We start from the raw sequence: 25,761 nt of genomic DNA, 5'->3' as shown, positions 1-25,761 counted from the left end.
ATCTTTATCCTATACCTGCTCTATCCTCTATAGGTGACCAGTTTTATTAGTTTCTGTCCATCCTACTAGTGTTTATCTAAATATAAACAAAAACAAATGCATATTCTTACTTTTCTCTTTTGTAACAAGAAAGGTATCATAAGATATGAACTATTCTGTAGCTTGTCTTTTTTAAACTTAACATGTCTTGGAAATCTCTGGGCACCTGGGTGGCTCAGTTGATTAAGCAACTGCCTTTGGCTCAGGTCATGATTCTGGAGTCCTGGCATCAAGTCCCACATCAGGCTCCCTGCTCAGCAGGGAGTCTGCTTCTCCCTCTGACCTCTCCCCTCTCATGCTTTCTCTCTCTTTCAAATAAATAAATAAAATCTTTTTAAAAAAACATGTCTTGGAAATCTTCCTATATAATTCACAGAGTGTGTTCTCTCTTTTCTTAAGATTTCTTTATTTATTTTATTTTATTTATTCTTTATTTTAGAGAGAGGGACAAAGGGGCATAGAGAGTCTTGAGCAGACTCTGTGCTGAACGTGGAGCCCGATGTGCTGGTGCTCCATCTCACAACCCTGAGGTGATGACCAGAGCCGAAACAAAGAGTTGGTCGCTCAACCAACTGAACCTCCCCCGCACTCCTTTCTCTCTCTCTCTTTTTTTATATAGCTGCATAATATTCTATTTTGTGGATGTTACAAGCAGCATAAAAATCCCCAAACCATGAAGCTGTTAGTTGAAAGTCTGCTCATTACATACTTCTCAGAACTTTTAATTTATTAAGTATTTATTTTTGGGGGGGACCTGGGTGGTTCAGTTAGTTGGATGTCTCACTCTTAATCTCAGCTCAGTTCTCAATCTCTGGGTCATGAGTTCAGGCCTTGCAGTGATGGGCATGGAGCCCACTTTTTAAAAAAGTATTTATTTTTCCTTACACAAGTATTATGTGACTAAATCCTTGTAAAAATGGAAACTACAGGGGCACCTGGTGGTTCAGTCAGTTAAGTTTCAGAGTCTTGGTTTCGGCGTGGGTCCTGATCTCCGGGTTGTGGCACCTAGCTCCGAGTCTGGCTCCATGCTCAGAGTGGGGTCTGCTTGTCCCTCTCCCTCTGCTCTTCCCCCTGCTTGCACTCTCTCTCTCTGTCTCAAAAAATAAATAAAATCTTAAAAAAAAAATTCAGACTAAGTCTCTTGGCCATGTCTAGTACCTTTTCCCTCCCTAGAGCTTGCTTTAGTTATCAGTTTGGTATTTGGTATCTGTTCCTTTCTGGCTAATATTTCCATTAGAAATGTGACTCCTAGCTGCCATGCTAGTTTGGAAACTAGAATGTCATCAGTGGCTGTTAGTTACTTTTGAAGTTGGAAATTCTTTCTCCCTTTTTGTGTCTATACAGATTCCATTTACAACACCTTTTTTGTTAACTTGTGGCATCTTCTCCAGCACCCCTAATGGTCGTCCAAATATTTAGGTTGCACCAGATGAAATTAATTGTTTTTGTAGGTAAAAAGTAGTTATCAGCTGTTTTATGTGATTTCACCTAATAGTTTAAAAACTTAATTGCTTCATGTGTCTGATTTTCCTCAAGGGCAAAAGTCAGAACACATACTTTTTTTTTTTTTTTTAAGATTTTATTTATTTGACAGAGAGAGAGATCACAAGTAGGCAGAGAGCCAGGCAGAGGGGGAGGGGAAAGCAGGCTCCTTGCTGAGCAGAGAGCCCGATGTGATGCTCCATCCCAGGACCCTGAGATCGTGACCGGAGCCGAAGGCAGAGGCTCAACCCACTGAGTCACCCAGGCACCCTGGAACACATACGTTTTATAATCCCTTTCAAGACCTGGAATTGACTGGGCAGATCAAAGTCACTTAATATGCTGTTGACTGATAAAGCTGAGCTGTTTTCTAAGACAACTAGCAATTTCGATCCACCAAGTCTTACCTCTTCACTGAAATGCACTTGGGTTTCCCCATCCTCCATGAGTGCCTTGCTTCAAGAAAGTAGGGAAAACTGCCTTCTCCTTAGGAAATCTTGCTTGCCCTGTGGTTACTGTTGACCTTCTGGAGAGATTTGTTTAGTCTGCAGTCAGTAGGATGCCTGTGTCCTGTGAAGTTACTTGAGCAAGGAAGGGCTTTAGGCTAGCCAAGGACCTCGAGGTCCTTCTTCAGACCCCTGAGTATGTGCATTGGAGTTGCTAGCCTAGGAATTTGGATTTGATTCCGTGGATCTGGACTTACCAGATTTTTAGAAGGCACTGACCAGTGCAAATTCAAAATAATTTGGTGTTTGTCCTGAGGTTGCTGACTTTGAATTTTGCCAAATAAGGATATTTAAAATAAATATCTAATTATATGTTTTTTATAGTTAATACATGCTCATGGTACGACATTCAAAACATACAAAAAGATATACATTGAATAAAATAAGTCTCATACTTCCTCTCCAGTTCCTTAACTATCCAGTTCCCCTCCCAAGAGGCAAACCGGGTTGCTTGATCATCCTTCCAGAGATAGCCCACGCATTTAAAAACAGGTACGGATGTATTGGCTCTCTCCTCTCCCCCAAATAAATGGTAGTGTATTCAGTACCATTTTGCATCTTTAGTTGTTGGTTTTTTTCCCACTTTTCTTAGAGATCTTTTAAAATTGATACATAGAGAGCTGACTTAATTTTTTTAATGGCTCCATAATATTAGTAAGAGTATTAAAAACAAAGTTACCACTGTTTTAATTTAGGAAGTATTTATGCACCAAAAATTTAGAAAGAATGTGATTTAGTATAAAGACAAGTTCTGCAAATTAAATAAATTTATTTCTGTGAAAAATTAATTCCATGTGTTGGTCCAAAGACCTATGTTTGAAAACTGTTGCTAGATACAGTAAATCATTAAAGAAAGGGCTTTTGAATAGGAGTGTCTTAGGTCAGAGTTTGTTAATTTAGGGAGGCTCGCTAGTCTCTGGTAGACTGAACAAATGAGAGGGCAAGAGGAATATATATGTGTGTATATATATATATATATATTTTTTTTTTTTAAATGATTTTATTTATTTGAGAGAGAGCACACAGGGAGGGATTCGGAGGGAGGAGCAGAGAGAGAGGGAGAAGCAGATGCAGGGAGTCTGATGCAGGACTCAATTCTAGGACCCTGGGATCATGACCTGAGCTGAAGGCAGACGTTTAACCAATTGAGCCCAGGCCCTGTGCAAGAGGAATATAATTGAGATATCCATGTTCTTCCCCCCCCCTTTTTTTTTAAGATTTTGTTTTTAAGTGATCTCTGCACTCAGTGTGGGTCTCAAACTCACAACCCCAGGATTAAGACTCGCATGAGCCACCAACTGAGCCAGCCAGATGTCCCCCCTTCTCTCTGTTTTATAGAGAGGAATAGGTTTAGGGAATCCTTTTGTCTCCTACAGTTGTACTTCACAGTTCAGTAGATCATACAATTAGCTGGCCTGCTGTCAGGATAGCTTATGTTTGTAGCAGCTGTATGTCAGTTGTATTGAAGTAGGCACACTAGTTTCAAGGCTGTTTATTCCTTCTGTTAACATTTTTGGGGCACTTAATGTATGGAGAGTACCATTCGGAATTTTGAAAAGCATAACCTGTTAGTCCTGTGTGCAAAGTACCTACACAAAGTGATGGGGGCCTGAACTTGGAGAGTGACTCAAATTGGAATGGGTAGCTGGAGTCTAAGAGCTTTGGGATTGAAGAATTGACAGGACATCTGACCTTTGGGAAGAATAGGGAAAGCAGAATTCATTTGCTCAACAGTTTTTGAATGCCCAGTATCTGCAAGCTACTGTGATAGGTTAAGCGGTAAGCACACTGCCTTAGAGGTTACTAGTGTAGGACTGAAGAGGACATAGTGTACAGACACAAGGTAGCACATGTTTATTAGGTTGGTGGGGTACTAGGTGATTGATATAAGAAAGGCCAGAAATGGTACAAATCCAGGTTGTGGGGAGAAAATACAGGTAGAATCTGAACTTTCTCAATCTAGAATAGCAATCTGATTAATACAAGTGTATTTAAGAGAATAATTGCAAACAATATTTATTTTTCTTTATTGTTAACCATTTATTTATTTTTGGAATGAGCAACACAGTAATATGGTTGAAAAATAAAGAGCATTAAAAGGTATACTACAAAAAGTCTCCCTCCTGCTTTTGCTCCTCCCCTCCTCCATACTCAGTTCCCTCCTGTGTCAGTTAGGTTTTAATGCTTGAAACAGAAACCACCCTGGGTACTTTAACCACAAAAGAATTTAACACAAGAACATTGGGTATTTACGAAATTGTTGGAAGGGTTGGAGGAGTGGGACTCACAGTTGCTGCCCTTAAGTATCAATGTGAGGGACCCACCGCTGGAGCTGTGTCCTGGAGGTCAGGAGTTCACTACTGCCAGTGCCCCTGCCACCCTCAACGTTTGCCTGATACTTAGGAAGCCAGTAACTAGACATTAGATCTTTGCTTCTGCAGACCAGTAGATCAGTATCCCCAGGGGCTTGTTAAAAGCTCGAAGGCCCTAGCTTCATCTGCTGAATCCTAATCTGCATTTTAACAAGATCCTCTGATGACTGGCATTATTATATGAAAGTTTGAGAGGCCCTGCACTGGAGCACTGGGTTTGGCCACTACAGTTGCCTCTAATCCCACAGGTCTTCAAGACCTTGATTGCCAGTTGTTAGGGAGTCAGGGAAATACAGTCACTGGTTTTTCCAACTCTTAGTCTAGAAAGAGGGTGAACTTTGAACTGTTGTCGTGGCCATACTTCTATAAGTAACCATTGTTAGATTCTTGTGTAAGATATTTTTATGCATATTTACACATATATAAATATACCTTTTCATCCTTTTTTTTTTTTTTAAGATTTTATTTATTTATTTGACAGAGAAAAGCACATGGGCAGGGGAGCGGCAGGCAGAGGGAGAGGGAGAAGCAGCCTCCCCACAGTGTAGGGAGCCTGCCATGGGGCTCCATCCCAGGACCCTGGGATCATTACCTGAGCCCAAGTCAGGCACTAATTGTCTGAGCCACCCAGGCTCCCCTCCTGTTTCATCTTTTAAAAAAATAAACAATAGCTTACCATACACAATGTCTGTACCTTGCTATTTTCATTTAATAGTTCATCTTGAGAGAGCTTTCCACATCATGACATAGAACCGTTTGTGGTTTTTGTTTTGTATTTTTTTTAACAGCTGCATGGTATTCTATATGGATTATACAATTCTTAAATTGAGGCTGTCTCATACAGTCTGGGTTGCATGGTTATTCTAATTTATTGGCTTATGTAAAATATAATCTAGTTGTTAAATGTTTGCTTCCTGCCTTCCTTTGTGCTCTGTCTTGTGTGTATGTATGTCATCTTGTTTAACTTGCATTGTAACCCAGTATGTTGGGTATCCTTCCTCTACTCTACATGTCAGAACTGAGGCTCTGAAAAGTCAGTTTAATAATTCATAAACTAAAGAATGTCCAGGTTGGGATTTGAACCCTAAGTCTGCTAGCCTCTGTAATTTGTGATTTGACACAATTACACATTCTCTAAATGATAGGCTTTATTTAGTACTTTGGTAAGCTAGTCCTTTGGGAAGAGGTCTGGAAGGGTATTGTTCTGGATATTTTGGGTGGGAAAGGCATTTAACTTTTTTTTCTGACTCAGGTATCCAGCTCACATAGAAGACATTGACTACGAAGAAGGAAAAGTACTCATCCATTTCAAGCGTTGGAATCATCGTTATGATGAGTGGTTCTGCTGGGACAGTCCTTATTTACGCCCTTTAGAGAAAATACAGCTAAGGAAAGAGGGCTTACATGAAGACGAAGGATCTTCTGTGAGTATCACATCTGTAAGGAGCTGGGTCAGCCGTTGGGTACTTTATGTTCCAGCCTTTGATGTTCAGTGTGAAAGTCAGTACAGCTGGGGACCCAATCCTTATTTAGGCCTGTAGCTGCAACCCTGAGGTCTCTGTGGTACCTGGGGCTCTTGAAGAATCTCGTTTATCTTCTGTCTGTATGATATGATTGATCTGACAACTCATAAACTAATTTGGTTGTGAAGCCCTGAGGATGAATGGGTACCTTATCTCTTTCTTTTACACCACTGTATCCCTTGAGATCACTTATTATACTTATTTGTTGTCCGACCATTTATTAAGTAATCATTCCATGTGGAGCTTCATATCAGGGTCTTTTATAAACTTTAAAAAAAGTTTTATTCATTATTTGAGCAAGAGCGAGATAGCAGGCACATGAGTTGGGGGTGGTAAGAGGGAGAACAAGAAGCAGACTGACTCCCTGCTGAGCAGGGAGTCTGACGTGGGGTTGTATCCCAGGACCCTGAGGCCATGACTCTAGTCGAAGGCAGACACTTAACTGACTGAGCCAACCTTTTTATAAATTCTTGAGGGGTGTCTGGCAGGCTTAGTTGGTGGAGCATGTGACTCTTGATCTTAGGGTTGTGAGTTTGAGGTAGTAGAGTCTACCTTAAAAAAAAAAAAAAAGCTTTTGGAAATCGTGGAATTGGACTGTATTCCTTTTTCTAAATTTCATTGCTATGCCTGGAGCTTTTACTGATTTCAGAATGAAAAACGAAGTATTAGTTTTGAGTTTTTTAAACCGGCATTGAGAAATCTGTAGAAATCCTGCTGGCTTTGAATCTGACTCACCCCCAGATTCTGTTTTTCATTTTAACCCTGGCCAGGAAGCTTAAACCCTTGCTGTCTATGTGTGTCCTTCCTCCCTCCATCCCCACCCCCATTTAGAATTGTTTACTTTTGGGTCTCCTGGGTGGTTCAGTTGGTTAAGCGTCTGCCTTGAGCTCAGGTCATGATTCTAGGGTCCTGGGATCGAGTCCCATGTTGGTCTCCTTGCTCAGTGGGGAGTCCGCTTCTCCCTCTCCCTCTGCCTCTCTTCCTGCTTGTGTGCTTTCTCTCTCTATCAAATAAATAAATAAAAATCTTAAAAAAAAAAAAAAAGACTTTTTTACTGTTGTCCAAGTTGATTATCCAATATTCATTCTACAAACAGTATCAGTGCAAACTGTGTGCTGGAAAAACAGTATGAAAAGTGAATGGGTGTTTCCTTTGGCAAAAGTCCCTTTAAAAATGTGGGTGGTGTTAGGTGGCATGAATTCTGATTCCCTCAAGTGGTATGTTCCCTCCTTCCAACTTGTATGCTGGGTAGTGTGTGCGCGTCATGCTCCTGGGCTCAGGCACAGGGTAGGGACTATCATCGGTGTTTTGCTGTGCCTGCCCAGACTTCCTAGGATGGGAAGAGTCTTGTGTTCAGCCCTTTTGGTCTGACTCCAGTGTTAAACAGCAGAAACATCTTCCTCCATCCCAGCAGCCATCACCCCTTCCCACTCTTGTCAATCAGCTTATCTCAACAAAATCTGGTACTCTGTTATGTCTGATGAAATTGGATTGGTAACAGGTCTTTTTTGTTTTGTTTTTTGTTTTTACTGCTTTTTAGGAATTTCAAATAAATGAGCAGGTCCTTGCTTGCTGGTCCGATTGTCGTTTTTACCCAGCCAAAGTCACTGCTGTTAACAAGGATGGTAAGGCACTTGAGTTATAATTTTTTTTATTTGTGGATTGGGGGGAGTTTGTAATATTTGAGTCTGATAGTGTATTTTCAGAATATATCTATTGCCTAGGAATCCTCTCTCTTCAAGTTAGTCACTATGTCAGGAATTAGGAGGAAATTATAAATGGAGACAAAGATGGGTTAAAAAGAGGAATTTGATTCTTTGCCTCCTAAATTTTAATAATAGTTTTTCATAAAATAGTTATGGTTCATCTGTCACTCTGCTGTTAAGCGAGCTGGTTTTTGTCTGGGAGTTCCTAATATGATTGATGAAATAAGCCTTAATATTCCTTTTAATTATTTGTGAATAGCCTAGAAATGAAGTGGACATTAATGAACATTTCTCAAAAACATGCTTTGTGAGGGGTGTCTGGCTGGCTCAGTTAGTAGAGCCTGTGACTGTTGATCTCGGCATCACACTGGGTGTGGAGCCTACTTAAAAAATGCTTTGTGGATGCAGCATGATTGAGGGTGGTCTGTAATATCAAAGCTGCTAGTTGAAATTGGGGTCCTGAGATTTAGAGCAGTGAATTGGGATGCCTTTGCCTGTTTAGAATCTGTGAGGAATCAAGACTGGCAGTATGACCCAAAGAGGCTCATTTTGCTAGTACAAAGCAAAAAGGAGTGTTAAGAAGATAATATGTGTGGTCAGCATCCTGACACTCAGTGTAGACTCTGGGTCCAAGCGATGCCTTTTTTTGGTAGGGGGGGTGGGGGGAGGGGTGCATTTTCTGTCAGGTTGGTTGTGGTATGTCCATGATCTCTTCAGTGAATGTTTAGGGCAGTCAGGCCTTTTAGTACAACTGCTGGTGGTGACTCTAAGACCAGATTGCTCTTCATTCAGTGAAGTTATTAAGTATTCATTGAGTGCTCTGCTAGATGCTGGACCTGACCAAGCTTTGTCTGAGAATGGGTTGAAATGGTAAAAAATGAACATAGATTTGCATATGGCAGAACTTTCTGTATCTCTTTGGCTACGTTCACCCCACCTCCACCCCCTTAGCTGTTATGCCAGTGTGAGTTAACTCTTCTAAGCTGTAGGTTATCCTTAAAGCACAATCCTCTTGCCTCAGGCTTCCAAAGCAAGGTTGTATTTTTAAAGATGTCTACAGTTAGTGATACTCCAGCTCATGGTTGATGAAGTCTTTTTGGATAGTCCTTGTTTCCCTGAATTTCTTTTATAATCTTGTGTTCAAAATAAATCCCCTGTTACTACTTTTCATGTGTATCACTTTAGCCTAAAGATGTATTCTAGAGGAAAGTTTACATGTTACTAAGCTGCCTTTTAGGGAATGACTTGGTTTACTTTTTTAGAGCCTTCTTTTCAAGATTAGCAATGTTTTCTCCTCTCACTGGATTTAAACCATATATGAAATCTAGATGTTCATATGTACATAGATGTGTTCCTACAAGTCTGTTAGGTTGATTTATGCTTATCAATCATAGTCTCCTCCTGAATAATATCCATTGGAGGTGTGCTCCCTTGGGGAAGTGGCTGTCCCTTACATAAAATAAAAGTTGTGAGTAGTGACATGGTAATTTTGTAGATAAAGGAGGTTGTAGAAAGGAAGCAACATTTCTCTTTTGATCCAGTGATGTCCCAGAGTTAATATGGATGATAGAAAGGCCAAGGGGGGTTGGATGAGGAAATGGCAAAGGGAAAAGGCAAATTGTGGAAGAAGGGTTTGGGGAACCCTGGGAACAGTCTTGGAGAGGGGTTGGGTGGTGTCTTGATGGAGGCAGTAGAGGCTTAGGAACCTACTGTTCGCATCTAATATCTGCAGAGGCCAGAGCTGGGCATCATGGATTTAAAGGGAAACAAACAAACAAAAACTAGTTCAAAGCAGTGTGAAGTAGTTGCTGTATAGCCACCAGGAGGAGGCAGTACAGGAACAGAATGGTGCAGATAAATCTTAAGGAGCAGGGACCCCTGTCTGCAGTTACTGGTTTTGTTTTTGTTTATTTGTTTGTTACGTGGATGGGTCTGGAATTTTTTGAAATAATCATTTAAGGACTAAAAGTCATTGGGCAAATTATTGGCCATTGTTAAGATTTTTGAATGTCTTTTATTTATTTCTTTTTTTAAAGATTTTATTTATTTATTGGACAGAGAGAGATCACAAGTAGGCAGAGAGGCAGGCAGAGAGAGAGGAGGAAGCAGGCTCCCCACCAAGGAAAGAGCCCGATGTGGGGCTCGATCCCAGGACCCTGGAATCATGACCCGAGCCGAAGGCAGAGGCTTTAACACTCTGAGCCACCCAGGCGCCCCTTTAAATGTCTTTTAAACTGGGGCAACCAGAGCTTTGGAAGTTGTAAAAAATATTTTCAGTTTATTTCCTCCATGAGCTAAAATTATGGGAGAGTCTTCAGGTAATGTTGTCCCTAAAATGGCCATTCGTCACTCTAATAGTATTGGTTCTGTAAACTCTGAATTTGGTCCAACGAATTTTAGTTTATTGAAGGACTTTGAATATGAGTGGAGATTTCTGCCAGAAAACCAGTTTTCCCCAGAGTTCTTGAGTCTGAAGTCCTCACTGGTCCTGAGACTAATTGGAAGGGAAAGGAGAGGAAGGGCGTGGGGGAGGGGAAATCCTGAAAGTTAGTGGAATTTGCTGGGTGGTATTATTGCCACATTGAAGCAGTGTGAAGGAAAGCTAGCATTTGTGAGAGCTCAGCTTTGTGCCGGGTTTTGAGACGAGATAATGACTCTTAGGTGCTGCTTTTCTGTTAGATGTTGTTCATGGGACCTGGTGGATAGTTTCTAGTTCAGTATGATTATAGTAATTGCAGGATTGGGAGAGACAGTGCTGGACTATCCTTCCCACCTTTCCCCTGGTATTTTCTGCTCTGCCTCAGTTTCATCTGCAGCAGGGACAACCTCAGCACTGTGAGAAGTTCTGCTGGCAAGATGCCCCCTTTATTTCCCATAAAAGTAATTCTTGGTGCTGCTAGGAGTAGCCGGGCATATAGTGAAGTCGCACCCTACAGTTTAATCTTTGGAAGGCTTGGCCTCATTTTCTTTCCACTCTTAACCTCCTTGGTGGTTTTCCTAAGGCTGAGCTTTAAGGCTGCTGGCGTTGGGAGTCTGGCATGATTGAAATACAACTAAATGGCAACTTTAAAGTTTCTTTTTTTTTTTTTTTTTAATTTATTTATTTGACAGACAGAGATCACAGGTAGGCAGAGAGGCAGGCAGAGAGAGGAAGGGAAGCAGGTTCCCCGCTGAGCAGAGAGCCCGATGCGGGGCTTGATCCCAGGACCCTGGGATCATGACCTGAGCCGAAGGCAGAGGCTTTAACCCACTGAGCCACCCAGGCGCCCCAACTTTAAAGTTTCTTAAGGGAGTAATTAAAGCACATGGAAACTGGGGAGGGTGGTGCAATGTTATATAGCTCTTTTCACCTGGAATAATTCTTTGGCAGTGGCAATTAAAGCATCATTTCATGTGAAGGCAGCCACACGTGGTTAGCCTTGTTAGCCCCTCTATCTGCTGGAGTAAAGGATGGGATTCTGCTTCCAGGGAATCTTTGTTCGGAAGCCATCTCTGGTGAGTTGACCTCAGCTCTTTGCTGGGGCTGCTCAGCTCCCCTTTGTTACACTGGGGATGGCAGAAGTCACTTGTGTGTCAGGGCTTTGTGTCCCCAGTCCTGGACCCTGCTGCTCTGCAAGGCATTCTCTGGGGGAAACTGAAAGTAGGTTTGCATTTTCAACAAAATGAGGAATTACACCTTCCTGTTGTTCTGTGGTTCTTTAACTTGAGCAAATAGGCAAATCAGGTCCCTCTTCCTTTAAATTATTCATATTCTTAAGTCACGTGTCCCGTTCCCTCAGTTCAATTTTCGGTCCAGTGCCTGAAGTCTGCATTTGTAACAGGAGATTCTATGGAAATGGCCTTATTTCTAGAGTCTCTTGTTGAAGCAGTTACTATTTTTTGTCTTCTTCATGCTGTAACTGATCCTGCAATTGAAATGTGGGGACGTTAGGACTGTGAACAGCTTTGCACAGAGATAAAAGGAAGATTCAGGCCTACACATGCAGATGCTAGTGTGGCTCTTACCTTCTTTGTGGGGAAGGGGTTGGTGCTTCCCTTTTAAAGTGATTGGTGAATGGTAATAATTGGAACCACTTATTGATCCCTTGCTCTGTAACAGTTCCTTTGCTAAGCAATGTCCATATCTGATCTCATTTAGTATTCACACAGACATGGAAAGGTTGTTGCTATCAACCCCGTCATTTTACAGATGAGGAATTAAGCTCACAGGAGAAGTTGCTTGAGGTTACAGAGCCCATACAGGGATGGTAGAGCTGTGAACTGAATGCAGGTCTTTGGGGCTTCAAAATTCCTGAACTGCCTTTCCTGCGGTTCCAGGCTGCCACTCTAGGGCAGAGTTTTCCTAAAATGGCAGGAGTTGTCAGCAGCAGGTGTGCACTGGGTGTGTGCACCCAGTCCCTGCTCAGTGATTACTGGCAGCTTGCCACCTGTTCTCTGGACTCATTTGAGCAGTTAGAACTCGAAGAAAGAATTAGAACAGATGAGCATTGGGGCGCCTGGGTGGCTCAGTGGGTTAAAGCCTCTGCCTTCGGCTCAGGTCATGATCCCGGGGTCCTGGGATCGAGCCCCGCATCAGGCTCTCTGCTCATTGGGGAGCCTACTTCCTCCTCTCTCTCTGACTACCTCTCTGCCTACTTGTGATCTCTGTCTGTCAAATAAATAAATAAAATCTTAAAAAAAAAAAGAATAGATGAACATTTTTAGAAGTTGTTGGCTGTAGAACTTAAGTGCATTAGTAAAATTGCTAAGAAGAAAAGATGGGGGAGGGGAAGGTATACCTGCAAACACATGAATATTCGTCTGATCGTCCCCTGAGGCACATGTACAGGAACTTCAAGATTTTGAGAATCCATGTTTGAAAACTGAGTCTCCTTTTAATGGCATTCTGGAGTTCTTTGACTCTTAGAGGTGAGTGAGATTGAGAAAGCTCCTTGAGTCACAGTTATGGTAGATTTCAAGAACAACAGATAACTGTCCAGAGTCACCTGTGCTTCCCTATTTCCTTGGTCCTACAGATCAGCTTGCTGTGCATCTCTAGGTTTGTTTTTTTTTTCCCTTATATCCCTTCTGCACCTACTGACTGCTATTAGGTTGTCTGATATGCTGAGTTCATAACTATTCCCAAGGGGGCAAGACCAGGAAGCTTTGTTTCACCTGGCATTTGTAAGGGCAGGGGCTTCTTAAGGGAGCCTGAGGCAGAGGGCCTTTGTGTTAAGGATGCACTTATTTTTCTGTCATTTACATGTTAATTTTTAGATGTTGTCTGTGGCTGTGGGAGAGCTCTGTTGTCAGCTACCCACAGGAAGAATCCACAAGAAGACATTTATTTTTTATTTTTATTTAAAAGATTTTATGTATTTATTTGAGGCACACACACACAGACATACAGACACATACACACACACACACACACGTATGAGCTGGTAGAGGGGCAGAGGTAGAAGAAGCAGCAGATTCCAGTATCATGACCTGAGCCTAAGGCAAACTCTTAAGCAGCTGAGCCACCCAGGCACCCCAGGAAGATGTTCTTTTAGTTGTATGGGAACCATTAAAGTAGATTTGGGGCCTCTTTCCAGAAGTGGGCCTAGGCTACCATTGTCCATGGAATGTGGTGTTTTTTTCCTTCTGATTTATTGAAGCCCAAGTTAGGCTGTGTACATGATCAAGGGAGAATGTTTTGAGATGATCCCATATGGCTCTTTGGAAGTAAAAAGGGTCAGGGGCAGGGTATTACTGTCTAAGGACAGTGATTCCTGAGTACCCTTGGCTATAGTGCGGGTCATTTCAGAACGGCCATTTGGTTTGGACTTTAGGCTGAGGGACTTGAGGGACTTGAGGGACTTGAGGAATAGGCAGTTTGGGGTGGTGGAAGAAGAATTGATTAGAGGTCAGCAGAGAGGCTTAGGTTCTACTCCCAGCTCTTCTTAGCTCTGTTTTAGCTCTTTTTGGAACTCAAGAAACACCCCTTCATTTAAGGCCTCCATTTTGAGCCTGCCATCAAGAGTAAGCTTCAAAATTGGCCTCAGATAACTAAAAATGTACTTCTGGATGTCTGAAATGTCTATAAAAATAGATAGTTTTCATTTTGATGTAATTGATGCTAACTTACTTTCTTGGTCAAATAGTTGAAGAGGTATAGGCTTGGGTGTCTTGTTGGTACACTTGATATTTAAGATTTCATGAGAGTTGGGTTCTTAACGCCCTCATCCCCAGGCTGGCCAGAACCATGTCATGGTTGCTTGTGAAGGGTATGTTTAGAGTTCCATACCATTGCTTATCATTGCTTCTTTGCTTGCCAAATAGAGGCAGGAAGACAGGATCCCAGGCTTTTGTTGTAAGAACTCATTAGTCATTGCTGAGCTGCTTTATGTAGAATCCTTTATCATAGCCTGATGTCTTATTGCTTGTTTTAACCAACCAAGCATAACTATATTTCCTTGTATCTAGTTTGCTAGTCACTTTGTTCTGTGTTGGTGACACTTGTGACAGATAATCAACATTATTTTGTAATTACCAGGAGTAAAGTTCAGTAGGTAATTACTAATTATTTGTGGCAATACACCAGGATCACCTGAAACACTTGTTAAAACACGCATTTATTTTTGTGTTGCATTCTTTGAGTTTTTGATTCATTACTTTGGGGGTGGTGCTGGTAACTTAAATTTCTAAAAGTTCCTAGGAGTTGTTGACGCTGCTGGTCTGAGCACGATACTTCGAGAAGCCCTGGTTTACAGTGAACCAGATGCTGTGTGAGAGAGAAATTGATGTGAGCTGTGGTTCCTAGCCTTGGAGAGCCTGCCTTTGATTTGGGGTCTGCCTTCTATATGAAGGTAGACCTAATTGAGGCCGGCAAGGTGCCAAAGTGAGTCTTTGAGAAGTTCAGAGCAGGAAAAAATCTTTCTAGCTAAGAAGTTGGGAAGCTTTTACAGAACTATTGTGGTCATCTGAGCTGAGTGCTTAAGGGTCAATGAGTAGCACATTCTAGGCAGGAAAATACTTTTGATAAAGATGTGGAGGTGGAAATGGCACAAGGCAGTTTCATTGGTTGGCAAGTAGCTCATCACTTTGAGTTGATGGGTATTTTATGTTGGTAATGAGAAACAGCGTTTGGAAAATAATTGGGCTAGGATTGCATTGTACCTTGAACACTACAGTGATGTTTTCATTAGAGGTGGCTAGCCATTGACAGGGCCCTATATAGGACTGGAGGAGAGGTGGGATGGAGAGGGGTGGAGAGGGGTGAGGTAGGTTGGGGAGGGGAGAGGATGTATAAGAAGGAGGTAGCTAGCTAGAAGGTCTTAGGCTTCCTTGTTGCATTCTTTTACTTCCAGGGATTTTTTTTTTTCCTTCTCTGTTTGATGGGAAATTGATCCTAAAAACTGACCATGTTTACCAGTAGTAAATCATTACGTGGTTACCAGTAAGTAGTTCACTGGTAATCTTGACAAGATTAACTGTGATTTTTTTTTTTACTCCCTGGAACCAAAAAAAATTAAAAGAAGAAAAAAAAGTGGGGTGGGGGGAGAGGTGGGTTCTAAGATGCATAATTTTGAGAGAGTTGGTTTAAGTGCAACTAGTGAGAACTTATGTACTGTAGTTGGTTGCCTTATCTGGGAAGAAGATTATTTGGATTTTCAGCTGAGGTCTTATTGCAGAGTGATTTTTGTTAGATTTCTTTTCCTATTGGAATAAAACTGATAATGTAGCAGGTACCATTTAGCATTTTGGCGAAGTCTGTTCAGATGTTGTAACACGAAGGTTATTCATATGGGTTATGAGATTAATGTGACCTCTGAAAACATGATACCTTTAGTAAGTAGTCGTGTTTCTTTTAAAGTTTAAAAGATATTATCACTCTTAAGCCCAGAAAATAAAGATTGATAAAAATTAATAATTCACCAAGCAATAAATAAAACTGCATTTTCCTCGTGTTCTTAGTTGTTTTACTGCTCTTTTTTCTTGGCCTAAATTCAATGCAATTCTTTTTTTCCATCAAAAAGCAGATGGATTTTGATCTGTATAGATAAAGAGAAAACTTACTATGTAATCTTGACTAAGAAATGAAGGCTATTATCTTGAACATAAATAAGACTGTGTGTGTTTCTTAATATTTTAGCTCTCATACATTTATTATTGTGGTTGGAACTCCCTTGTGTTTATGCTTTGAAAAGTTTTGTTGCTTTCATGAAACTGTAAGTTAAATCATAATATCTTCTTGAATTTTAGGTACTTACACTGTGAAATTTTATGATGGAGTAGTTCAGACTGTCAAACATATTCATGTCAAAGCTTTTTCCAAAGATCAGGTGAGAAATGTGGTTTTGTGCTTTGTAGTATGAATAATGCTAATGTTGTAGTTCTGTTTCTCAAATAAAGATGTTATATTTGTTTATGGTGGCAAAATCTTTATTTCCTTCACCTGACACAATTTCACTAGAAAGCAATACACAAGTTTTCAGAAATTATTAATATTTATTTCTTTCTGCCATTTCCTGTTAATCTGTTTTACTCATCTTTTCTCAAAACTGTATGGTTAATGTTCTTTTTTTTTTTTTTTCTCTCTCTCCCTGTGCCCTGTACCCAGAGGTATTATTCATCATAGGGAACTTGCTAATGCTTGAGGAAACCTAGACTGTATTTTCTTCTCATCTAACTTTGTCCTTCAGCTCAGGACCATGACTTGGTGGTTTCAGAACTATAGTTTGGTATGAATTTGGCAATCACTCGTGCTAGATATGCCTGGTTTGAAAATTTTGTTTCCTGTTGTTCCAGTCACCACACATGTGTTTGCTTGAGCATGAGACAGGAGTTTTGATACTGGAAATACGGGCCATCTAGAAAATGTTGCCTACTCTTTTCATATTTTTTTCCCCTTTGGTCTTTTTTGTGTTTACACCTTAATAGTTGGGAAGGCAGGATCAAAATTTGGATACTGATGTTTTAAAACTTCTGAATGTTACTACTTGTTACCTTTTTGGGTAGTTGTTGATGTGATAGTATTTGGTGATGCTGGAACCTGTTGTGTCTTGTCTTATGATCATATGCCTCTACTTATCACAAATTAGAGTAAATTCTTCTGTATTTATATTTAGCAATTTCAGAGGGTTATATTTCATGATATCTTTAAAGGTAGCCTTAAGAGTGTTTTTGCCTTTTGCTGGTTTTCCTTTAAAGAAAACTGAAACAGTTATAAAGCCTTAGCCCTGAAGTTGTTTTCTCTGTGATCATTTGCCCCTCAGGCATCTAACGAGCTGCTATACAGTACTCTAAAATGTTATTTTGTGGGGTTCCTGGCGGGCTCAGTCAGTAGAGCATGTGTCTCTGGATCACAGGGTTGTGAGTTTGAGCCCCACATGTAGTATAGAGTTTACTTAAAATTTAAAAAAGAATGTTATTGGGGCACCTGGGTGGCTTAGTCGTTAAGCATCTGCCTTTGGCTCTGGGCATGATCCCTGGGTCCTGGGATTGAGTCCCGCATGAGAGGTTCCCTGTTCAGCAGGAAGCCTGTTTCTCCCTCTCTCACTCCCCCTGCTTGTCTTCCCTCTCTCGCTGTGCTTCTCTCTGTCAAATTAAAAAAAAAAAAAAAAAAAAAAAATCTTTTAAAAAAATGTTATTTTGGGGACGCCTGGGTGGCTCAGTTGGTTGAGCAGCTGCCTTCGGCTCAGGTCATGATCCCAGCATCCTGGGATTGAGTCCCACGTCGGGCTCCTTGTTCGGCAGGGAGCCTGCTTCCTCCATCTGCCAGTGCGCTCGCTCTCTCTCTCTCTCTCTCTGACAAATAAATAAATAAAATCTTAAAAAAAAAAAAAATGTTATTTTGGCCTTAAATTTGGCAATTTTTATGTTGAGTTTGTGGAATGAGTTAATACAGATAGAGGACTGTGTAGGTAAGAACTTGTTCAGAATTGTCGGATTGTATCTAGAACCTCCCCAAATGGAAGTCCAGGGCTCCAGATAACAAACATTCAACTGTTTACTCTGCTGTACTGAATAAATTGATTAACAGCACTTGTGGTGTTTGGGTTGGAGATGAGCATCTTATCCAGAGTGGATTGGTGGGTGCTTCAGTTCCCAATTCCCGGTTATCCCCAAGTGTCTCACCTCATCTCGGATCTGGTGGGTGATGAGGTATAGGCCCGCAGTTCCTGCTTGTGTATGTTTTTTTTTTTTTTCCAAGACAGTGTTGTATTTGTATAAATGACTTCTCAGGTCTCTACAGCCCTAAGGATCTAGGGTTCCATAATGGCTACATAAAGCTTAACTTTTTTAAAAAAATTATTTTTGAAAATTTGCCTTTCTCTTTTAATCCTTCCCTGTTTCAGCTCTTAAAAAAGTACCCAGAAATTAAGACGCACCTGTGTGGCTCAGTCGTTAAGCAGCTGCCTTAGGCTCCGGTCATGATCCCGGGGTCCTGGAATCGAGTTCCACATCTGGCTCTCTGCTCGGCGGGAAGTCTGCTTCTCCCTCTCCCACTCCCTCTGCTTGTGTTCCTTCTCTCGCTGTCTCTCTTTCTGTTAAATAAATAAATAAAATCTTAAGGGAAAAACAAAGTACCCAGAAATTAAATACAAGGAAGCTCAAAGAGCCAAGGCAAGCCAGCCCAAGATTAGTAGGCTCCCTCCCACAGGAGCCAAAGTCTGGACACTGCGTCTTCACTCAACCTGGTAGTAAAGCTGGTGCAGAATAAGGTGGTTCCAGAGGCTAGTCATAATCCAGCCCCAAGGGGCTTTCTACAACAGGGCACCCATAGTAGGACCAGGCTGTGTAAGAAGTGGTGTTTTTTGGCCTTGTCTAAGAGCTCCCTCCTGTAGGCATCTGAAAACTGGGTGCCCTGTGTCCTGTAGGAGGCCAAGCCTAAGGCCCCAGCTCTAGACAAGGTGCCCAAGCAATGGAATGCGGCCCCTGGCCCGACCATGACAGTGAGTGGGTGTCACATGCCTCCAAAGCTTAACTTCTTAAAAATATTAGTCATAGATAATTTTTAAGGCTTTTTTAGTAGATCATTAGAATAGATTTGAGGTTTTTTTTCTGTGTGATCGTGCTGCTCTAAATGTTTCAATAATTTATATATTAGGAACATTAATTTTTTTGAAGTTATAAAATAATGTATAAGGTATAGGAAATTTGGACACTATGAAAAGCACAAAGAAAGTAAAAATGACGTAATTCTGTTGTCTAAATATAGTTGCTCTTAATATATTGGCTATATCCTTCTGTGTTTTTTTGTTAAATATTTGTATATATTTTTTAAATTGGGGTCATATAGTATATTACTGTTCCATATTTTGCTCCCTTTTTTTTTCTTAAAAAATGGGGGTTATGTCTTGCTCTTCTAACAGAATAACATTTTCTTTTTTCTTTTTTTTTAAAGAGTTTATTTATTTATTTGACAGAGAGATCACAAGTAGGCAGAGAGGCAGGCAGAGAGAGAGAGAGGAGGAAGCAGGCTCCCTGCTGAGCAGAGAGCATGTTTCAGGGCTTGATCCCAGTACCCTGGGATCATGACCTGAGCTGAAGGCAGAGGCTTTAACCCACTGAGCCACCCAGGTGCCCCAGAATAACATTTTCTTAAGTTCTTAATAGTGTATGGGAATATGGCTTTGCTGGCTCTTTAATATTCTGTAATATGTATATAACTGTTCTGTGTGTAACCAGTTCCCTAAAGGTAATTTATATGGATATTTGTAAATCTGGGTGTCCAAATTCGATTATTCTGTTAGTTCCATTTCTAGGAATTCATTCTAGTTCAAAAGTATTAACTTTTAATTCTTTTGCACGAATCGAGAATGCTTCTCCTTCCTGCCAAGGTGGTTATAATTCATAGTTCTGCCAGCAGTTCCTGAGAAGTGCTTGTTCTCAAACCTGCTTTCAGAAAATTTGGGGGGCTTGAAAAAATATTTCCTTCTAGGCTCCAATCATAGGGATTCTCCTTGTTTTATTATTTTTCCCTCTGGGACAAAGTAAACCTTCACTCACTGAGTATTTAGGCACTCCTTCCAGCTTTAGGGAGAGATCTGTGTGCCTAGTATGTGCTAGTTGCTGGGGATCCCCCATATGAACATGATAATGTGCTTTCTGCTGTTCTGTAGAGGTCTTGGAAGAGAAATACATCCACAGACTTAATTGCAGTTTTGGAAACTCCAGAGCATTCAGAGCTGGCTTTCAGAGCTGTGTCCCACTAGGACACAGGAGTTTTAGAATTAATTCTTTAAAAGTTATTTAGGAGGAAAGTAACCAAGAAGTAGAACTTCTGTCTAGTGGACAAAAACTTAGCTTCAGAGTATAGTTGGTGCCTTTGCTGGACTGGGCACAGCCTTTACCCAGTTGAGGAAGCAAAAACCCTGCTTCTGGGTTGGACAGTCTTGTTTTGTTTTTAAGAATTTATTTGTTTATTTGAGAGAGAGACAGATAGTGACAGAGATAGCAAGAGAGAGCACAAGCTGGGAGTAGAGGGAAAAGCAGGCTTCCACTGAGCAGGGACCCAGACATGGGGCTCGATCCCTGGACCCTGGGGTCACGACCTGAGTTGAAGGCGGACATTTAACAGACTGAGCCACCCAGGTGCCCCATGGGTTGGACAATCTTTATAGCTTTCCTGTTCAGCCTTTAGTTACTAGTTTGTGTTCTTCTCCACAAAGGGCATCAGCATCCACTGGCAAACTGAGCCAGGCCTCTGAAAGGCCCTGGGTCGGGGTAGTCATGCTTGGGATGAGGAGGATATAACTTGGGGGCATTTTCTTAGAACACCTCTGTCAGAAAGATTGCTTTGCAGAAGTTGTTCCTGGGGTATTTTCTGTCCCTTTAATTATTTAGTGAGTTATTAATAATCAAAATATGGGAGATCACTCTGTCTCAGAAGGAATTGAACAAGACGGTTGTTTCTTTTAAATTTAGGATTGGTTCTCAAGCCTCAGAGTATGGATCAATATTTTCAGTGGTTCTTTCCATTATGTGACACAGCATATGTCCTGTTTTAATTTGTTTGTCTTCATAAGTTTGCAAAATACCATCTGATTTTATATTTGCAAGTAATCACAAAGTGTGTTTCATTGCTATTTTGCTCATTTTAGAATATTGGGGGTAATGCTGGGCCTAAAGAAACAGATCACAAAAGTCTTCCATCGTCTCCTGATAAACGAGAGAAGTTTAAAGAGCAAAGAAAAGCCACTGTCAATGTGAAGAAAGACAAAGAGGACAAAGCCTTAAAGACAGAAAAGCGTCCCAAGCAGCCTGATAAAGAAGGAAAGTTAATCTGTTCTGAAAAGGGTAAGGTGTCAGAGAAGAGCCTTCCCAAGAACGAGAAGGAAGATAAGGAGAACATTTCAGAAAATGACAGAGAGTATTCTGGAGATGCTCAAGTGGATAAAAAACCTGAAAATGACATTGTGAAGAGTCCACAAGAAAACTTGAGGGAGCCAAAAAGAAAACGAGGCAGGCCCCCTTCCATAGCTCCTACTGGTGAGTTTCCTAAGTGGGGTCTGCATTGGGCAATGCCAGAGTGTTCTGTGGCTTTGGTGGTTCTTTATCACTTCCATACTAAAGTTCTTCCATTTTTATGATTGACTTTGAATCATCTTGTGATCTGAAAATAAGTTACGTTTATGGAGCTGAATTTTAAAGGAAACATATCCAGATGAATGTAAGTTGCAAAACATGTCCTTGACTAAGCTTCTGGGGTGTACATAACTGTCCACGAGATGCTTCAGTTTATTTGGTAAAACCTAATAAGCTAAGGCCTTACGTCTGTGCCTATTCAGATGATCTCAGGTTAAGTAAGCTTAATAGAACCTGGGATTAGGAAATAATAGTTTTCCTGAGAGACATGAAATAGGGAAGAAGTAATTAGATGTGGGTGTCTGACAGAGCCTGGATCAGAGAACACTGGATCTAAGAAGGCATGGTGCATTTTGAAGTTGAGCTATCTGGAGAGTGATTATGGGTTTGACATTTTCATAGTCCAAGGAAAAAACTGAGATGGCTAATTGGTAAGAGTTAAGGTTAAAGGGTACAGATTTAAGGAAGAATGTATGGTTATTTTAAAAAGTTGAAATATGGAATTCTTCAGGAATATCCAAGAATAAAACACGTCCTGAATTTCTTTCTAGATCAAACACTCCTTCTCTCGGTCAGTTCAGTGACATGATGAACCCTTAGGATCTCTAGTTTGAATGCTGGCTAGGATAATCTGGCAGTGGTCTTTACAAATTCTTGCTTGTATATTCCTGCATGAATATTGAAAAACTGAATCCTTTAGTACATTTTATTTATTTTTTAGTTTTATTTTTTAAGATTTTATTTATTTAGACAGAGAGAGAGTGAGAGAGAGAACACAAACAGGGGGAGTGGGAGAGGGAGCAGCAGGCTTCCCACTGAGCAGGGTACCAGATGCAGGGCTCGATCCCAGGACCCTGGGACCATGACCTGAGCCCAAGGCAGACTCTTTTTTTTTTTTTTTTTTTTTTAAGATTTTATTTATTTATTTGACAGGCAGAGATCACAAGTAGGCAGAGAGGCAGGCAGATAGAGAGGTGGAAGCAGGCTCCCTGCCGAGCAGAGAGCCCGATGCGAGGCTCGATCCCAGGACGCTGGGATCATGACCTGAGCCGAAGGCAGAGGCTTTAACCCACTGAGCCCCCCAGGTGCCCCCCAAGGCAGACTCTAAACGACTGAGCCACCCAGGCTCCCCACCTTTAGTACATTTTAGAATGGTATCTACTTTTCCTCACAAGTTTATATAACTGCAAATGATATATTTAAAATAACTTTTTTTTAAAATTTGAAAATCATTTAATAGATTTTCATTAGAACTGCAGAACCACAGAGTTAGCTCACTTACTGGTCCTGCATGATGTAGAATGCAGAGTGAATCCTATCAATCCAGGCAGCTACATCAGACTTAATTTTTGTGAGAAAAAAGTCTGCCTTAATTTACTCCAAATAAATATTCGTATTCATTCCCAGTAGACAGCCTTCTAACATCTGAGTTCTAACTTTAAGATAGGAAATTAGAAAAAAAAAGATAGGAAATTAGATATAGTTTGATTTCTTTCCAGATGAATTAAGCCATTTCCTCCTTTAGTGGTTGTAACTGTGCGCAAAAGCTGAGCATGCTGGAATTGCCCCTAGGCCTAATTGTGGCCTAGACCTGCACTGTCCGGTATGGTAGCCATTAGCCACATGGGGCTGTTGAGTACATGAAATGTGGGTGGTCTAAATTGAGATGTGCTGTGAGTATAAAGTCTACTCTGGTATTCAAATACTAAGTAAAAAAAAAAAAACCTGTAAAATATCTCAACTTTTTATGCTGATTACATGTCAAAATGATGTTTTTGGGTGTATTGGGTTAAAATATATTCTTAAAATTAAATTTACTTTTTTTTTAAAGCAGTTTTTTTTAAAAAGATTTTTTATTTATTTATTTGACAGACAGAGATCACAAGTAGGCAGTGAGGCAGGCAGAGAGAGAAAGGAGGAAGAAGCCTCCCCACTGAGCAGAGAGCCCGATGCCGGGCTCCATCCCAGGACCCTGGGATCACGACCTGAGCCGAAGGCAGAGGCTCTAACCCACTGTGCCACCCAGGCGCCCCTGCTTTTTTTTTTTTTTTTAATTTTATTTTTTATAAACATATAATATATTTTTATCCCCAGGGGTACAGGTCTGTGAATCGCCCGGTTTACACACTTCATAGCACTCACCATAGCACATACCCTCCCCAATGTCCATAACCCCACCCCCCTCTCCCAACCCCCCTCCCCCCATCAACCCTCAGTTTGTTTTGTGAGATTAAGAGTCACTTATGGTTTGTCTCCCTCCCAATCCCATCTTGTTTCATTTACTCTTCTCCTACCCCTCCTTTTTTTTAAACTAAAAAATTGGAAATTACACATGTGGCTTGCATTTGTGGCTCTTGTTATATTTCTGTCGGACAGCAGAGGCCTAAATTCACTGGCTTTTTCTATAGGATTCTGGGAGAGAATTAAACCCCAACTGCCCAAAGCATCCATAGTGAATTGACTTGTCTTCTGTGCGTTGAGAATGGTAGTAGTTGTAAACCATAATTGGGAGAATTGAGAAACTTACCTCTGTGTTCTGTGTTCAAATGAGGAACTCCAAATGAGAAGGTCTGGAGATTTTAAACCTCTGGGCAGTGTGCCATGTTAAGATGTAGGATGATCCCTAGGGCAAATAATACATTATATGTTAATTAAAAGTAATATTAAAAATTAATTAAAAAAATGTAGGATGACTGTTAGGCCTTTTTTTTTTTTTTTTTTTTTTTTTTAAGTGGAAGGCAGGTACTTATGCAGGGAGGAGTGGAAAATTTCTTTGAATCATCCTGGGAGAAGTCTGATGTGTCCTCACTTCAGGTTAGAAAAGCATATATATGGGAATTGAGTGCTCTGAAACAGATTTCCCTTTAGCTGTTCATGCTCTGGCTTGTACCCTCCGGAAAGTATGTACTGGGGTAGTTGTATTCAACTTTGCCTACTGCCCCTATGAAGCCACATGACTTCACTCAGATTAAAAAAGGTGGGGAGGCCTTCAGTTTATTGTTTTCATTTTGTAAGTGTAAGTTTCATGCCAGATCGATTTAATAGAGAAATAGTGTTTTCCAAGTTTGCCTGAGGCATTTCTCCCCAGTCAGAATTTCTGGAATTGTTAACAACCTTCCCAGATGATTCTTAACTGTAAGAAGAGTTTGGGAAACACTAATGCTCTGTGTAGTCAGCCCTGGTTTGTATGTGGTATCAAAGTGAAGAATGCTTACCAGATTTCTTCTGTGTAGTTCAGATGTCCTTTAAAAATTGCTTGGAAAAAGCTCATTGACCCAGTGGAGGATTGAGCTCTCTAAAGTTTACAGACTCGATTGGAACAGAATCTGAGTTATTTAGGGAGGGTTGTTTGTATTTGTGTTTAATTTGGAATGTGTATGATTTCCAAGTTCTCACCACTTGGAACAAAATAATGTTGGCACATTGGGAAAATTGAACACAGCCAAGGAGTTCAGCATACTCATTATGTTTGCCTCCTCAGAGCTCAGCCTGTCTCTTGTTGGGCTTTTCAACATGGCTGATCTGAAGCTAGTGGTCCTCAGTGAGTCTTCTTCCCCAGTCCCCAAATCCCCTGCCCTCTGCGGGCCACCCCCTTAACTCTTTCCCCCTTTCTCCCTCTCTCTCCTTTCAGCCTTCATCAGACCCCTTAGCCCTACCTTCCCCCCAAGCTTTCCTAGTTTCATTTGTTTTGTTTTTTTCTTCCGCCTGTTTTTAGGATTCTCATCTTTCATGATTGGGGATTTAAATGTTGGATTTAAAAATAAAGAGTGAATACTATCCAAGGGTTTAATGTCTGCATTGCTAAATTATGTTAGAGCTGGATTTGTTGGGATCAGCAGCCTTGCCTGGAACACTGACTATCAAATAGCATGGTCTCCTGAGATTTTTCTGGAATTGTTTTTAAGAGGTTATAAATGTTGACATTCTTTTTGGTCCCTCATAACTAGGACCAATGCCAACCTAACTAATTTAGCAAGTAGGGATTGAAAACAACACTCAAGCTGTAGTCCCAGTTACACATTTTAGGAATTAGCCTGAATGGTGGATTTTCTGAGTATTGGTTAAGTCAAGTTTTGATGAGGAGATTTGATGGTGATAAAAATGACTTTTTTTAAATTGCCCTTGCACCTTCATGTTTTAAAGTAGTCATGTTGGGGGTGCCTAGGTGGCTCAGTCAGTTAAGTGTCTGCCTTTGGCTCAGGTCATGATCCTTGGGTGTTGGATTGAATCCTGCATTGGGCGCCCTGCTCAGCAGGGGGTCTGCTTCTCCCTCTCCATCTGCCCCTCAAACCCGCCCACCTCTGCTCCTGCTCACTTTCTCCCTTTCTCTCTCAAATAAATAAATAAAATCTTTTTTTAAAAAGGGAGGGGAGGATAAAGAGAAGGGAGAAACAGACTCCTCACCAAACAGGGAGCCTAAAGCAGGGCTGGATCCCAGAACTGCACCCTAGACCATGACCTGAGCCTGACCTGAGTCGAAGACAGACGCTTAACTGGTGGGGTGCCTTGACCTACCCACGTGCCCCTAAATAAAGAAAATCTTAAAAAGAAAAAAATTAAGTCATGTTGGGGCTTACTG

The 25,761-nt window shown here is 41.0% G+C and overlaps 1 protein-coding gene and 1 pseudogene across 1 annotated transcript in view; one reads left to right on the top strand and one right to left on the bottom strand.

Moving 5' to 3' along the window:
- Positions 1 to 25,761, top strand: part of LOC111141549 (PHD finger protein 20) — a 137,912-nt gene that overhangs the window by 50,873 nt on the left and 61,278 nt on the right. The window contains exons 3-6 of the mRNA XM_022494168.1: positions 5,652 to 5,823; positions 7,463 to 7,547; positions 15,855 to 15,934; positions 20,699 to 21,086. Coding sequence (XP_022349876.1) covers positions 5,652 to 5,823; positions 7,463 to 7,547; positions 15,855 to 15,934; positions 20,699 to 21,086 — 725 coding nt within the window. The remainder of the gene's footprint in view (positions 1 to 5,651; positions 5,824 to 7,462; positions 7,548 to 15,854; positions 15,935 to 20,698; positions 21,087 to 25,761) is intronic.
- LOC111141550 lies at positions 18,206 to 18,543 on the bottom strand (annotated as a pseudogene).

Source organism: Enhydra lutris, unplaced genomic scaffold (genome assembly GCF_002288905.1).
Source record: "Enhydra lutris kenyoni isolate GAN:26980312 unplaced genomic scaffold, ASM228890v2 scaffoldscaffold6, whole genome shotgun sequence".
Taxonomy (NCBI): domain Eukaryota; kingdom Metazoa; phylum Chordata; class Mammalia; order Carnivora; family Mustelidae; genus Enhydra; species Enhydra lutris.
Note: the sequence above shows the minus strand (reverse complement) of the source record. Positions and strands in the feature narration are given on the sequence as shown.